Genomic DNA, 16,756 nt, shown 5'->3' with positions numbered 1-16,756 from the left:
TACTGTTTTACCCACCAGAGGCAGATACAGCTCTCGACCACCACTGAACCTGCCATATTGCTATCCAACCTGACCCCATAGATGCAGTAAACCTAAGTGAACCACAGTTTCTAAAGTCGACGGCAATAACCACTGCAGAATTGCTTTTAATCAACGTCTGAAATGAGGGTGACTTGAAGCGTCGCCCCATGCTGATTAAATGTAATTGTTTAATTGCCAAGTGCTGGGAACCCATCCTAAGAGGATTCCAATGGAATTATTTAATCTCTAGTCAGGAAGTACACTGCAGGAAAAAGCAGAGGGAAAAAACGGAAGAACGGAAAAAGGCAAAAATCAAGCAGAAATAGTCTGTTTTTTTCTTTTTGAGTATGTCCCTCATGAAATATTAACTGTGGTTTACATTTCGTTAGCTGAGAAAGTGAACAGCCTACGCAGGGGAAAATGTACACTAAGTGATGCTATATTTTCAAAGGAGGTCAGAGTTTTGACCTGTATCTGCAGATTAAAGTAGTCTTGTCTGCAGGTTCACTTCTATGTTCCAGCTTTGTTCCAAAATACCACAAGTGCATCATATTGGTCATTGCTTTGTTGTTTAGAGTGTGAACATGCTGCCATCTTTTGTGTTCTTCCTTATGCCAAACATTATAGTGGCTTCATTATACATCCGTCACCTTTTATTATCTATTGCGAAGACCAGAGGTGTTATTTGGTTTTGAAAACAAGAGATTTCAGCATTTAGTCATCCCAAGAAAGTGCTAAAGGGGAACCTCTAAGAGTTTAACTATGCAGAGATTCTCACAGGGAAGTTATATAGGCGCTCTCCCCCCTCTGATCACTGACTGAGTCTCTGCTAATAGGGCTCTATAAACTTAAGGGGCACAGGTGCACTCCATTTGGGGTCACAGCTTTTAGATACATTGCTTGGGGTCATAGAATTTCAAACCCCCCATAAACACTCTCACATACACACGCAGAATAGGATTAAAAAGGAACACACAAACACATGAGCACAAAATTATTATTTCTCATTTGTGTTTTTCATAGTGCTTCCCTTCCTAGACAAGTTGGCGTGTTTCCCGATACACCCTCAGCCAGTAGCCAATCGGTTTGGCACACATGCCATGACATTTCAATCTATCAACCAAATCAATAGCAGTACTCCTGATATAACTGCACACAGTGCAAGCACTCCTCACGGAGATACGGCTCTTGCTGTCGTATTTGGATACACAGGGAGTAAACCCTGGCTTGCCATTCTGCTGATAAATGCAGTTCTGTCATCCCACGGGAAATGTGCCTGCATCCCTCTGGTCAGAAGTGTGCTTCTGTCCCCCCACCACGCCACAGGCAGAGAGGGAGCGAGAGGAGGGGGTTGGGCGGCAGAGGCCTGTTCCCTGCAGCTGTGCCCTTATTCCCAGCACCTGACCAGGGGCCCAGATGTGCACACAGGCAACAGCAACAATTTGAGCAATGTAAGTCCCCTGTGGGACCCAGACACCTGCAAAATGTAGCCCCACTATCTAAGATGATGGTGTAATTACAGGTTTAATAAGTCTACATCTGGAAAGAACTTGTTTAATCTATCAAATCATACCTACCTAGACTGGGGAACAATACAAAAATGGTATTGCAGTCTCAGCATTTCATCTGCACATCAAACAGAAGCCACTCGGCACTTGGCACTGACCCAGTTAGCCGTCAGGTAGACAGCAACCACAGGTCATAATGCTGCCATGTATGTGCTTTCATTTATGTGCTACAATGCAGCACATCAATAAAATGTTTTTTGGTTTTTTTTAATTTCATGTCATAAAGACTATCAGCCAGTCACAGAGATGTGTTTATTTTTTAAAAATTCTAAATTAAATTCACTTAAAATAAAATAATATTTCAAGTATTCATATAATAATTTTCTTTTGAGCAAAAAAGACAAGATTCAGGCTTCTCCTCTGATAAATCATTCATGCAAACACTTACATAAAATTAGCATAAGAGCATTTCAGGAGTATATATAACAATTGCTAAAGCATAGGACATACTGAAACTATAGTCTTTTTTTATTTTTATGTGACAGTAAGTAGTGAAATGATTCACTGGGAGTAAATCTGAAGAGAGCACCATCCCATTTTATAGACTTGTGGTTATTAGGTTATGTTCTTCGATTACAATCTAAATCAGTCAGGGTGCAACAATATTTAACTGACAATTCAAACACAAACAATAAAGGAAAAACAGTTCATGGAAACCATAGAAAATTTCAAAGACTGTCTTCACTCCATGATGAATGGAAGCTTAATCCTAAAAGCACAGCACACGCAGGAAGCTGTGAAGGTTAATGGTGACATCTAGTGGCACAAGGATACACACACCTGCTCCTCACAGTCATATGGTGTTTTGGCATTTTTTGTAAACAGGTTACATCTCTCTCTGACAATACAAATACTTCCTGTCAAACCAACTAAAAAATGTAAACAAAAGAAAAATAGTAAAGGTGGTGGTGGTGGTGGTGGTGGTAGTGCTCTGGATTGGCAATATGATTGATAACCAATAGTATATTCAAGTATAATATAATATAATTCAAGTTCAAATAAAATGAATATTTTGTTTGCATCATTTTCCTACATTACTGTAAAAACAAATTATTTGTGTATATGGAGTGATGAATGTGCAGAAAATGTACCGAGTGTATGAAGAAAATTAAGCCTTTACTAATGTAATGTAATGTAATCTGATGTAATGTGATGTAATGTAATGTGATGTAATGAGTAAAAATAGCCACTTCTTAGGCTTTGGTGCAAAATTTCATTTTACATACATGTATACTAAATAGCGCTTTGTGTTTTGATCACCGTACTTCTGAAATAGCAAGAGTGGTAAACTTTCTAACAGTAGAGGGTGATAGTGATCTGTTTCCCCTCAGCTGAAGCAAGGATGTCCCACTTCTTATGAACATAAATGCTTAATATAATTCATACAAATGTATTATGTAACCTGCTTAACATAAAGAATTAAACATAACCAACGAATTGCTATTTAGCCTGCAATGGTTGTGTTTCATTTTCTATACTATCATATCTCTGAGGGGACAATGAACGTGCTAAGGAATGTTTCTTGACCTTATTTCAACAGATACACACAGTACAGTACATAAGACACAGCTGACAGATCTCATTATTACATTGTCTCAATGGTATGTATCAATACGCCTGAAAGAATGGTTCTGTTTCACTCTTGGTTTTCCTCATACCCAGAGCCAGCACAGCACGGGTGAACTTGTCCAGTTTTACAGTACGTGAAAACTCTTATCATATTAATTACTGTAAAACTTTTGTTCAGATTCAGATCTTTTCGGCAGGATAATTATTTCCATGCTTATTTTAAATGTTTAATACACAGTGACAGTGAATAACATTATACTGTATAGTACCAATCTTACACATCCAAACACAACTGAGAGCCACAAATTATAGTCTATATGACAATCTGTGTTGCACAGTTTAGCTTCACCTGCTGAAACTGTGGGATTTATGGGTTAGGTTTTGAATGCTTTCACCCGTAGCTTTGGCACATTGTTTGTCCACATATATCCACATCCATCCGCTTGTCACTGGCCAGCACGAAGGACAGATGACGGGGGAGTTGTGTGCCTCTTCGGGCAAAGAATCTTGCTAAAGGCCCTGCGGAAGCTACTGTGGCAAAGCGGGTACAGGAATGGGTTAATAGCAGAGTTGAGCCACAGGAGCCAGAAGGTGACCTCGTACCAGTGATGCTGGATGCACCGCCCTCTGCAGGCAGCACGGATGATCATCAGTAGGGTGTACGGTGCCCAGCAGATGGCAAACACACACACTATGATGGCCAGGGACTTAGCAATTTTCTTATCCCTGGACAGACGGCTCGGCTGGGCCGCCCTGCTGGTTGAGGGATCTAGTTTGCCCAAACTGGGAGAGGAGGTCTGCGAGTGGATAGAGCCTCTTACAGCCAGTTTCATCCCAAACCCCCAGTTGTGGGACAGGGGGATGCCTTCCCCCTGGGCAGAGGCAGGCTCGCTCATTTGAAGGTGTAGCTGGGCCTCCCTGCTGTGGAACCTCCTCCTGCGTATGCTGAGGTAAATGCTGAGGTTGAAGAAAGCCACCGAGATGAAAGGAGAGAAAAACTCCAGCATTGAGGCACTCAGCAGGAAGTACCAAGAGTAATAGAACTCAGCAAAGCACTCATCCTTTGGCACACGGCTTTTACCCACAGCCAGCTCCCAGAATATGATAGCTGGGCCGTACAGGACAAAGGCTAGCACCCAAACAGCAATCATCTTGATTATGGCTTGATGAGTCATACTCTGCCTGGCACGATAACTTACCTGTAGTAAATACAAGCATAAATCAGAAAATATATGTTTAAACAATGCTTCAAGTGTGGGGTCACTCTGGTTGTGTTCTCCTATTATTGTAAAAATTTTTACAGGGCAAAGCAGCAATGAATTCTCCTGCAGTGCACCCTCTTTAGCCATAAAAAATGTAGGTAATGCTTATTTAATACTAGTAGTGCTACACACTGCATTACAAGTAAGCTCCTGCATTCAAAATATTACTAAAATAAAATGACTAAGCTAAAGGTACTTACTTACATATTGTGCAGGCAGAACGGCTCCTGTCAGTGTTTTATTATTATTTGTTCTAAAACTGGATTGCTATTAGTGATGCATTAATGTGTAAACAAGGTTTTCATGTTGCAAATGGTCAGTTAAATTCAACTACTTTACATACTGTTAAGCAGTTTAATCTATAGTCGTGTATCATATTTCATAAGCTGATCATGTTTTGTATGTACAGTTATGTATTAATGTATTAATACAACAATTGCCCCTGAAATGTATCAAAGTATATAAAAACAAAAATGGAAGAACTAAGGTACAGTTCAATTGCTAAAAATGATCCGTAAAGTTCTTAAGTAGATGTGCCTAGTTTAATTTGAGCACTGTTTACCACAACACTGATCTCCTTGAACTGAGCAAAGCACAATGGTACAGTGAATATAGAAGCTTGTCTCCACTCAGATAAGCCATAAGTCACCATGTCTACAAAATCATACTCTGAAACAGTGAAACCTTTCATCACCAGGCCTCCACTGAGCCCACAGCTGAGAATTATAGAATATAATCAAGTATCAAGCTCATATCACTGGAACATATTATCCGCATCCAGATACATAATTATATGTTTGTCAAATCAATCATTTTGATGCAGAGACAAAACAAATGAACACACAATGTGTCCAACACCCTGACAGCATGCAGTAAAGAAAAGTGTGTGAATGAGTGTTAAGTCAATGAAGCACCTCTCATGACCACTTGTCTCAATTAGTGTCACATCCTATGTCCCTGTCCGCATTCTAGTTCAGTGGGCAGTGTACTCCACAACCTCTCCAGCTGCTCTGAAGATTATGCCACTGTTCTGAATGACGAGAGACTAACTGCAGTTCTTCTTCAAAGAAGATGAGAAATGGCTCAGTTTATGTTTGTATAGATTAATTGGTACACACTAACTCAACAGAGAAGAATCGGGTGTCCTCATGAATCCAATCTAAATTTTTAACATTATCTTTTTAAATTGTTGGACTCCTCCTGAGACCCTGTGGGATGGATCTTAGCTGAATTTTTTGGTAATGAAAACTAACACATAAAATATGATCTTTTCTCTTTATTACTGTGCAGCTAGCATTTTGTAAATGTGCGAACATTTCATCTAACTGCCAAATATATGCATCTAATCTGACTCCATCTTTTCAAAGACAAACTTTGTCCTGTGACTGTTGACGATGCTTTGTTTTTCAATGTTCAGAGAGAAAGGCTTTTAGGAAAATGCTGCTTGGCTGCCGGTGGTCTCTTTCTGCTGTGATTGATCTCTCCAGGTTGGAAGGACCATGGCACGGAGGAGGATCTCTATGATCAAAGCTAGCTAATTAAAGAAGAGGCTCTCCCTCTCTCTGGTGTTATTTGTATTCATTGCTCTGATGTTAAGTGTTTGCTTGTGAAAGGAAACAGAACACTCTCTGTCTACCATACCAAGCCTCATCCCACCTTTGAGTCAACACACTGTGTGCAGGATATAGACTAATGCACAGACACGACTCAACAAAAGATTCAATGAGGCAAACAGCTGCAGGTTTGGAAATATACGCTAACTATTAGATACATGCCAAGATGGGCAGAAAATAAAAAATCAACGTTGCTGTCGATGTACAGTTGTATTTCAGAAAAATGGAGCAGTGGAACATAGATTAAATATTTTTTACTTGATGAAATGTGTTGTTTTCTGCCTATTTTCTGCAGCCCAGTCTGTAACAAAGTCGAAATGTGACTTTTTTCTTCGTCATGGGGAAGGACTATAATTAGGGGTGGCAGTGGGCCTGAAGGGGTCAGGAATGATTAACCTCTGCAGATGGGCACATTTGAGAGAATGAGGTGGCCCTGCCCCTACCAATGACCTGGGAGACTCACCAGTCAGAAATTAAGCCACAAACCACAAGCAGCAAGCATGTGGACAGCTAGAAGGGAAAGGGCTCTTCAGCTTTTAACATTTACTTGCTACACAGTTATTGAAACAGTTAGTTTTATCTGCTAGGAACCAAAGAAGGACAAATTATACAAAGCAATTAACTCTAAACATACTAGTAATAATTAGACTAGACAAAATGTCATTTCCCTCTATGTGGCGGGACACTGTGTGTCACAATCCTACATTCACACTGTGTGCATTACAGGTGCGTGGTGCAGGAGGTTCCACTCACTGCTCTGGTGACTGACAGGAAACGGTCATAGCTGATGAGGACAATGCTGAAGACAGACGCAGAACAAAGCAGGTAGTCCATGACCAGCCACAGTTTACACAGCCCCCGGCCCAGGGTCCACCTGCCTGTGAGGATGTAGGGGATGTAGACTGGGATGCAGAATGCCCCTACAGAAACAGGTGTTGGAAGGAGATCAAAAACCAAGGCATATACAGAACATTTTCAGCAATGTGCATTTATCAGCTTCAGATTTGCTCTTGTATGATGGAAATCAGTGACAATACAGTAAAGCACAGCTGTAATAATGTAAAATCTTCATAGATGAGTTAACTGTACATTAATAAACACTTAAAAATGTTCTCATATCTGCTTATAACTACACCATAGTGTGTTATAAACCATTTATTAAATGAATATATAGTGCTTATAAATGCATTTATAGTGCTTATAAATGCTAAATAACTGCAATTAAAGTAAAGTGTTACTTTAGTCTTTACTTTCATGTGGATCGTGACACCGATTCAAATCTTAACTCAATATTTCAATAAGCTACTGGACAATCTGAATTTCCCCTGTAAATTATTTCATCTATCTATCTACCTAAAATCTATTTTTTACCTTATTGAACTAAATGAAGGAAGGAAGATTACAAATACTGATGAGTGAGTGTGAGACAGCAGATCACAGAAAGATTACCTGTCTGCAAAAGGTAAACAATGCCATTGACAAGACAGGAAGGAAGGAAGGAAGGAAGGAAGGAAGGAAGGAAAGAGATTTGGAGCTGCTGAATTTTTGAATGTCCACCTATTCAACAGTAGTATTAGCAGTTGGTAATGAAGGCATATACAACAGCATTAAAGACATTTTAAGGATTTCAAATCTACCTGAAACCCTTTATTACAGAAATGTGAAATTCACACTTTATTATCTTATTCCAGTGTCTATAAAAAAGGTTGAACTCACCTACGAGAAAATCTGATACTGCCAAATTGAGGAAGTAGTAATTGCATTGTCTTCTCAAACTCTTGTCCACTTTAAAGGCCAAAATGACCAGTGCGTTTCCCAAAACTATCACAACAACCAAAGTCACCATCATCACCATCAAAATGACAAATATGGGTCCTGAAAACACGAGGCTGCTCTGGACTGCACTGTCAAAATAGTACCCACTGGAGTTCGAGTCAGCTTGCTCCTCCGACATGGTCCTGATGTGAGGTGAACGACGCGGTCGTCAAATCCTCAGTAGACCAGCGCTGATCATTAGAAGCCAGCAACAGGTGCCAGGCGAACGGACACTGCATCCGACACCCCCATATAACCTCAGATAGCCTCGCTTTCTTGTTGAAACTGAGCACAGTGGCCAAGAAAATCCACGAGAGAGCGCGCAAAGCTCTCCATAAAACGCTGCCCGGACACTTGATGAACTGCGCATTTGCCGGTGGTGCCGGGAGGGTAACGCCTCGCTGCAATGAGATTACTTCCCCCAAAAAGACCATGGAATAGATTTTTTTTTTATCACATTTATAGTGCAAGATCTGTAAATCGTTTCCATGATCCATGTGATATTCTATATATGATGAAGTGATATTCGCACAATAAGTTTTGTACAGTTTACACACACAAGTTTGGTTTCTCCTCATTACTGAGAAATGAAAGAAAGGATGTTCTTCCCGCAGCATCCCATACTTTAATGAGTGGAAAGATTTCTGCAGCACAGCAAATCAGATTATTGCCAATTTGTCAAAATGTCTATGTCTTTCTCTCAAGATGTGATGCTGTGAATCAACACGGTGAGATGATCTGCTTGTTTAATAGTCTCATGTCAGATCTTGTCCCCACTGAAACCCATTCTCGAAAACCTCATACTTGATTCACAGGCACACACTCCCGGAGCAGCAGCCACAATTGAATAAGCTTGCACACAGGCCACCATACGAGCAAGCAGCCTCTAGTCTACCACTCTTAGTTGCTGCCTCACAACAGCATGCAGTGGGACAAAATACAGGACATTCATGGACATGTAAAATCAAATTTGTCATTTACAGCTGGCATATGGATGCAATCTGTATCTGGACACATGATCTGGATCAGGATAAATATATAATGCAGGTGTACATGCAGAGAACCATGGACCGGATGGCACTGTCCAGGTAAATTACCCAGATACAGATTACCAGTTAACAACCAGGTGTAAATGGGGTCTTACCTCATCCCACATTGAACACGGGTATTGAGAACTTTCAATAAAAAAAAATTGAAATTCAGATTGTTCTGTTCTTTTTTAATTTCATTTCAGTTGTATTGCTCCCCCATTGCCTGGAAAGCTGTGTCAAAGCTGACGCAAGTTTGACACTCAAGGTTTTCACCCAACACCGCTTGTATGATTCGTAACCTGGGTTAGAGTCATTTTTTTCCTAAAATAAATCTCACATTTTTGTTAACGCACTCGTCTTTTTTCTCCCACAGCCAGCACCTTCAGTATGACTGACAAGAAAACCTGTGCAAGCCACCAGCAATATGATGGCCAAAATAGGAGTGAGTGGGAGGCACACATACTGGGGCTCTTTCACTGAAGCTCTCAGCAACGTGCCTTGTAAGAATAATAGTTTTACCAGTTGTAGGCTTATAAAATATTTAGCAATCTCGCCTATGGCACCTCAAAGTCCAGTACATTGGAATTTGTATATTTCATGTTCCTGTTTAGCAACTTCCTGTGTGTATATAACCTCCCAGTGGCTCACACACAGTGGAAGAAGCTGTAGGCCTTATTTGCATTCTGATTCTATCCTGTCAGTCCCCCAGCTGTGGTCCAAGAGAAATGAGAAATGCTGCAGAAGTGACTGAAGGAGCTCAGCTTGAATTACTGTTATTTTCTCCCAAATGAAACCACCACCATCTCTCAGAGTTATTCACGCCGCAGTTGCAACACAGGAACCGGTGCACGCAACGGCACATGGCAAGCGTAGGAGTTTTAATGCCGCTTCTTTCACACTCCTTGTTGTTCACAATAAGCTCAATTAAAGTGAAATGTACGTCCTAGTCAGCTTTTTAGAATTTTGACGAGAACTGCTTTTGCAGCTTCACCTTGATTTGAGTCATCATATGCCCCACTTTCCACTCCCAGTGTGTCAGCTTTAACAAAAGATAAAGGATTGAATGCTTTACCATGTGAGAAATGTTTCATAATGGCAAATTGTGTTTGTGGTTTGCACATCACGATGGCAACTGGAAAAACAACATACATGATTTTTCTAAACTAACAAAAAAAACCCAACAAAAACAAAAGGCACAAAGATGCACCTTTGGCAATGGATGTTTAATAGGTAGCCCTGTAAAGGGTAGGGATAACATAAGGAATTTGATTTACATACTGTATATGAGCTGACTCTTACTTACTGTTACTACATACCGGTATATATATGTATATATATATATATATATATATATATATATATATATATATATATATAGTAACTGCTCATATCAATAAAATTTTCCCTTAAGGGACAATATTTGTGTGGCTTTTAGCTGCCTATAAAAAAGGTTAGTGATGGTGAAATACCTTTTAGGCACAAATGTAAGTACTTCAAATATGCAACAAAGGCACAAAAATGTCATGGAAACTGGCATCATGCGATCATGGAAACTAAAGCGTATAGATTTACAGCACTGCTGCTCGAGTGCTGCGCTCCAGAGACACTATTCACAGAAAATGTTGTTTTCCTGTCTGCCGTCATGAAAATCTCAAACTGTAATTGGAAAAAGCTCTTCGTAATAGATAAAACATTGGCACCAATTTTTGCTCTTGTTTTTGATTTTCCTTCATCAGATTGGACATATTCTATTCCCAAGAATTAAATAAGACTCATACATAATGTAAAGACCATGCAAAATTAATATTAGATCAGTACTCCAAAGGTCATGCACTAAGGCATTCCAGGTAACATGCAGAGTGGAACAATGAAATAGCATCTCCAATGCCCAAGGTGTATTTATTTTAATATAATTTTGCGCTGCCTAAATAAACTATGTTAATCTACTGCATACATATTAAACAAAATGCAAGAAAAGTGTGTCAGGGAAGCAATCAGTCTGGCAGGTGCATGACTGCTGAATTTGGAAATGCATGTGCGGTGAGTCATCTGAATATGGAGGGCACTCAGTGTCACAAACAAGGCAGTGTCACAGAGGGCACACAGAGGCTCTAGTGTTGCCGATTATACTGTGCCCTGCTGTGGCTCTCCATTACTCTCGTACTCAAGTGTTTGTGTTTGAATGTCGGGCTATCACACTATAACAGTGTGCCTATCCACAATTAAACTATAACATGTACAACACACATCCTACCTCTAAACCCCAATGGAGGCTTTTTAGGGGCCCTTCCAAGGTCATAGTCACATATAATATGTTGTAGTTTACTAATACAAATTGTCAACGTATCTGAACATCACATTCTATCATAATTAATTAATAATTTTGGAGGCTTGCCAGCAATCCATTGCTAATTAAGTTTTAAGGTTTAGAAATAGATTTATCTGACAAAACCACAGTTAGATATAAGACTGCAAACAAATAAAAATACAATAAAATTAAAGGCTTTTTTGGTTATTGTTAGAGAAAGAGTATGATGACAGATCTTCAAGTCAAGAAATATAGGTTGACACTAGGGCTGAATGAAAAAAAATCATATTGCAATTATATTGGCAGATATTGTAATTGTGATATGGGTCACGATTTCAGTTCGAACGGTCATTTTTGCATTTCATCTTCACTGCAAAAAAATACAAAAATGATGATGATGTGATTCTTGTTGGGGCTTGTACCAAACAAGAATGAGAATATGATTTGTAGGCCAAGGCATCTCTGTAGCACAATGATGCCTCATTCATGGTATGTTGTGACACATTTCACCTTTATCAAAAGAATTTCAGCCCCTGCGATTTGGATGTTGCACTTGGCCATATTGCGATTATGATAATATTTGGATTTACTGTTCAGCCCTAGTTCAAACATGCAAAACAAATGACTGAGCCTATAGAACAGTCTTGATCATTTCACAACCATTTCTCTATGAACAGTTGAAAACCCTTGTTTGCCTGTTGCTTCAAGGATCCAAACACTCTTCCAGAGAACTGCAGCAGTGTATGAAATGCATTTTGCTCATGATCTCCTGAAACTGAAAACACAGTGACATTAAGCTACAGGTTTAGCTGAGATCTAAGTTGAGCTTCCTCTCTTTGCATATTTATGAAGCAGAAATAGTTGATTGAGTAACTGTAAGATAGCATTCTTTTGTAAGTAAGACCTAACTTGGCTGATGTGAAAACAACATGGAGGAAATATCACTGTACAACCTGTGAGTCCATGCTGCTCTTTAGGTTTGGATTTTGTTCTGGACATGTATTAAAAACAACTTACACAGTCTCAATATTTGGCCTGTCATTTCTCTCAGATTCTCAAAATGTAATGCTGCACATTAGGAACATGAAAAATGTCTCAGTAAAGGAATTATTGCTATGAAGAAATGGCACAGCCTTGAATTTTTCTAAATCACACCTCTGGTCATTTTCCAGTTCACCTAAATCATCAAGGGATATTCTTACTTTCACCAAACAACAGTTTGAACAGAAATATAATTTTGCATTACTTTAGTGATGAATCACAGTTTCTTTGTGCAGATTTGCTGTGACTTGACTTTCCAGTGACAAACAATACCTGGCATTGAAAAGAAATTCTAACAAAATGAGAAGTGAACAATTTTCATTTTCTTAACAATGACAAAAATTTTCAATTTTAAAATTTGCATTTTCATCACATCCTCTAACAATTTTCCTTTTAGTTGATTGCCCTCTAAAATCAAAAAGAGAAAAGGATGTTCCAACTGTTGATGTGCATCAATATTGGAGGTATGGGATAATTCCCATTTGAACATAATAGAAATATCCCCTGGTAGTCTCAGTCTTCACATCACATCAGAGCTGTCACAGTTTACATAATAAATGCTAATCATTAATGAGAGAGCTGAACTCATAGTTGGATGGCTTCACAGCCTCACAGTCTGCTTGGCAGAGCTGCCTGCGAGATGAAGGGTGCTGGCATTTAACTTACGCTCCAGATCCACAGTAGCTCATTGAAATGCAGTGGGTGTGCCTCATCCTGACAGTATTTTGACTTGTTAAATTTTTCATCTCATTATCAAAAGCTCCAAGCTGGTTTATCCGTATATAACTGTACCCCAGATTCATACCAAATTGTATTGAGTAAGTCATTGTAAATATCACTGAGCAGTAATTACTACTGTAAGAATTGTGTAACCATTAAAACAAAATCTTGGATATTAAAAGCACAGAAGGCATGAGGCATGTTTAGGCTAAAAGAGAGGAAATGAATTGAGCTGGTTTGTATAATTTAGAAATATAGCGGTAGTATTACGTAGTCCCTTTTGCTTTGTCTTTCAAATGTTCACCTCCACCATGATGTAAACAGCACTGGTGGTTTATTTTAAATTTTGCTTTGCAAGACTCGCTGCTTCCTCTTGCTTCTGTGATGTAATTATGCATTAAGAATGCTTCAGAATTAGGTTGTTACTTCAATTTCCTTGCTAACAGTGCAAAACAAATAACTGGAGGCAATCTATCCCAAAATAGTAACATATCTATCCTGCAGCATCCATGCAGTATTAAAGCACTTATTTTTGAAATTATATTCCTCAAACGAATATTAATGCTTTACTGTCTTAACACCCATCAGTGTTATTGACAATACCCCTGTAAAAATAAAAGCTAAACCTGATGGTCCACTAGGGACAATGCAGTTGAGAAACAATGAATGTGTCTGGTGATGAGTCAAATCTCAAGTGAAAATTACTTTTTTAAGCATTGTAAACTGTGTGGTAAATGTGGCACCTGGGGTCATTTCCATATAAAAAGCTATGATACAGAAAAGAGAAGACAGAAAATAACAAATTACTTGCACCATTTATTTCATAAAACCTTCTGAATACAATCAGCGGTGTAAAGAACAGTCCCATGAAGGCCCTATGCAACCATGGTCCATCCATGCATGTATGTTCACCTCTGTTACCTGATCAGACCTGAGGACGCAGCACAAAAGAAGGAGGGACAAAAGCAGGGGAGTCAGGAAACCGCATGGGAGGGTTGTGGGTCGTAATCATATACTGCAGGAGCTAGTACGGCTAGTGTGCCTACAAAAGTAGTCCACAAAGTCGTAGATTATAGTGTTTTATCAAACATTTTACTGTTGTGTTCACCTCAGGCAACCTCCTTCTCACCTGCTTCTATTATTTTTTATTAGTGTTATAAAATAAGAACATAAACAAACAATATTTTCAGAATGAGTGTTCCTACCTTCCTCTCAAACTGGCAGGACCTTGAAGAGCCTTGTGTCAAAGTTTAACCAGAACTCTGCGTGAAGTGACAGAGGTGGATCAGTTTGCAACAGAAAGTGAATGTATGTGTCTCACCCCATTCCACACTGAGATGAATGGGAAGTGAGTTTTGGTCTGGCTGCACCACCATAGAGGCTTTTGCCGCGGGATACATATTGACATGTCATAGACGAAAAAGCAAAGGTGTTGCTGATAACATTAGTAATAATGGCTCTGTATTCAGGTGTCTCAGTACGTCATGACAGTGAGCCAGCATGGACAACACCAGGACTCTGAAACCAGAGCAGCTAAATGGAATTCAGCCATCATCCATTTTACTATTTACACCTGTAATATACACTGTGACATATCAACATGTGTTTTTTGAAAAAGTTGTGTTGCACCTGTTTGGGTGGCAGAGGTTGCACCTATATGTTTCTTATTGGATCATTTGGTTTGGTGCCTTCACGTGATAACGACTCTACCCAACTTCACCCTGGGTAGAAGACACCTGTGTGGGTGTACAGGGTATTTAAGGAAGGTACACAACAAACCTAACCATCAGTGTAATAGTGTCCTATCGCGGTGAATGTGTAATGACAGTATAGTTATGTGCTGTATCAGAAAGGCTACAGCAGACTGGTTTTCTGAAAAGTGCTGCCTGCATTTTTGGCAATTATCTATTGTTGCTTCAAAATATTTCAGCTTCGAAGACTTCTAAGACATGAAAAAGCATTATAATCCTAGAATTGAGTGGCTCCTAGAATAAGCTATATATTGTATTTTGCACCATAGCTAAGCATGTCACATGCTGGACTCAAGGAGAGAGAAGGACTATTGATCTGCGGTTATTAGCTGAACCATCCACTCAGCTCATGCTGCACGTCATGAAATACAGCAGAATCATAGGGGATTTATTATTGGCTATTACCTTCTAATCGATTTTGAAACTACACAGTTAAAAAAAACAAAGCATAATGTGTCAGTAGAAAAACAACTTTTCAGGCCTATTTCCTTTGGAGTCGATCACTTAGAAGCAGTCAAATAAGCTTCTCCTATTCAGACAGCTCTATGTGAAGGGAATACATGCTGTACTTCCTTCCCCTACCTTTCCCTCGCTCACTGTCTCTCTCTCGCTGCCTGTCCCTAAAATGTCCCTGCTGGGGATTCTATCTCTTGGTTCCTTTTGAAGCAGTGGCCTCTCTTTGCCTCCATTATCTTGTAATTTGTGAAGGATTACGCTCTGGAGCACACACAGTCCACCCTGTTGCTTAAGAACTGTGACAGCTTACAATAATTGCCATGCTAATTAGCAGGAACTAGCCCAGTGCGCTTCTCTCCCTCTCCAGACCTGATTTGATGAATATGCTTTGATTAATGTCTGCAGCAGTGTTGCCATAACTTCCGATCCACTGTAATTATCCATGTCACCAATGATAATCACTGATTGATATGTGCTAACAAATAAAATGCAGAGGCTGTTGGTTTCTGAAGGACGAGGAGAGAACCTGTTTTCAATCCAGGCGCTGAGAGGGTTTTATTTAGGTGCTGGCCCATCTTAGGGAGCAGTACTTGCAATAAGATCAATACAAACATCCCACGAGTGTGGAGCAAATTATGATCAGCTCACCCATAATGACTTGAAAAGACCGCCTTTAACCCATGATGCATTTCTCGACTGACAGAAGTAGTTACCCCTTTCTATCAACAACATATAGAGCATGGCAATAATTACAACCAACAACAAGATAGGTACACTGGCTGAAAATGAAAAGGAAGCTGTGAAGTGGCTTTTTCTTTCCCCAGCATGGGGTGATCCACATGACTTTGTCTGTTTGAACAGGTGAGAGGGCTACGATTGAACACAATTTGTCCCTAATATTGAGCAACATCATTTTGGTTCAACAGTCATTATATTATACAAAGATAAATGACGACCAACCAATGAGGCCAAATGTTGCTGTTTTTGTCAAAGATTACAAAGCCACAAAGCATAAAAATCGAATCTCCTTCTTTCAGTAGTGAATGTGGGTCGACAAAAATGTGAAATAAATAAATGAAATAAGAACTTTAACTTTTATGCCACTAAAATATAATTGCAAGCACTGCTACAAAGATAAGTTGCAAGCCAATTAGCAGCCTTCGTCAAACCTCTACACGGAAAACATTTGTTTCATGTGTCTCTTTTGTTTTTCCTCTTTTTCAGAGCAGTTCGTCTTTGTATGGCATTATTGTTAGGATTTCCAAGACTTGTTACCCTTAATTCCCTCTGACAATGAATTCTGCCGTTATTCTGATGATTGCATCTGCAATTTAGGCACAGCTGAGTTGGCCTCTTTGGCACTGGTTGTCTTATGTTCCTTTGAAAACTCACATAACGAAGTGCTGATTTACAGACTTATCTTTCAACTGGCAAATGCTGCTGTTCCTATTCAAATGCAATATGTTCCTGCAAGTGATTTAGTGACTTTAGCATTCAAGCCTGTTCCATTAGGATCTTATTGTGTCAACCCCGTGCAGCTCTATTGTGTATTAGCCTTCCTGTGATCAAAGTAACTGGTCAACACATCCCCTCAAAAAGAC

The 16,756-nt window shown here is 39.5% G+C and overlaps 1 protein-coding gene across 1 annotated transcript; it reads right to left on the bottom strand.

Annotated features, from left to right (window-relative positions):
- Window positions 1-1,822: 1,822 nt before the first annotated feature.
- LOC139629800 (histamine H3 receptor-like) lies at window positions 1,823-8,176 on the bottom strand. The gene is made up of 3 exons (XM_071492644.1): window positions 7,750-8,176; window positions 6,787-6,953; window positions 1,823-4,357 (listed from the first exon to the last, which is right to left on the bottom strand). Exons 1-3 carry the CDS (start codon window positions 7,985-7,987, stop codon window positions 3,605-3,607), a joined length of 1,158 nt encoding a protein of 385 aa, XP_071348745.1. The 5' UTR covers window positions 7,988-8,176; the 3' UTR covers window positions 1,823-3,604.
- Between the last annotated feature and the right edge of the window lie 8,580 nt (window positions 8,177-16,756).

This window comes from Trachinotus anak, unplaced genomic scaffold (genome assembly GCF_046630095.1).
Source record: "Trachinotus anak isolate AG129_WGS33_773 ecotype Australia unplaced genomic scaffold, CSIRO_AGI_Tana_v1 ptg000012l, whole genome shotgun sequence".
Classification (NCBI taxonomy): domain Eukaryota; kingdom Metazoa; phylum Chordata; class Actinopteri; order Carangiformes; family Carangidae; genus Trachinotus; species Trachinotus anak.
The sequence above is the reverse complement of the archived record's forward strand: the minus strand, read 5'-3'. Positions and strand labels throughout refer to the sequence as shown.

What these genes read in the sequence shown, in the direction of transcription:
- LOC139629800 (XM_071492644.1), bottom strand. Translation starts at nt 7,987, where the DNA reads ATGTCGGAGGAGCAAGCTGACTCGAACTCCAGTGGGTACTATTTTGAC. An exon ending in AGTATCAGATTTTCTCGTAG is followed by an intron (nt 6,954 to 7,749) that starts GTGAGTTCAACC and finishes CTGTTTCTGTAG; the next exon opens with GGGCATTCTGCATCCCAGTC. An exon ending in TCCTGTCAGTCACCAGAGCA is followed by an intron (nt 4,358 to 6,786) that starts GTGAGTGGAACC and finishes TATTTACTACAG; the next exon opens with GTAAGTTATCGTGCCAGGCA.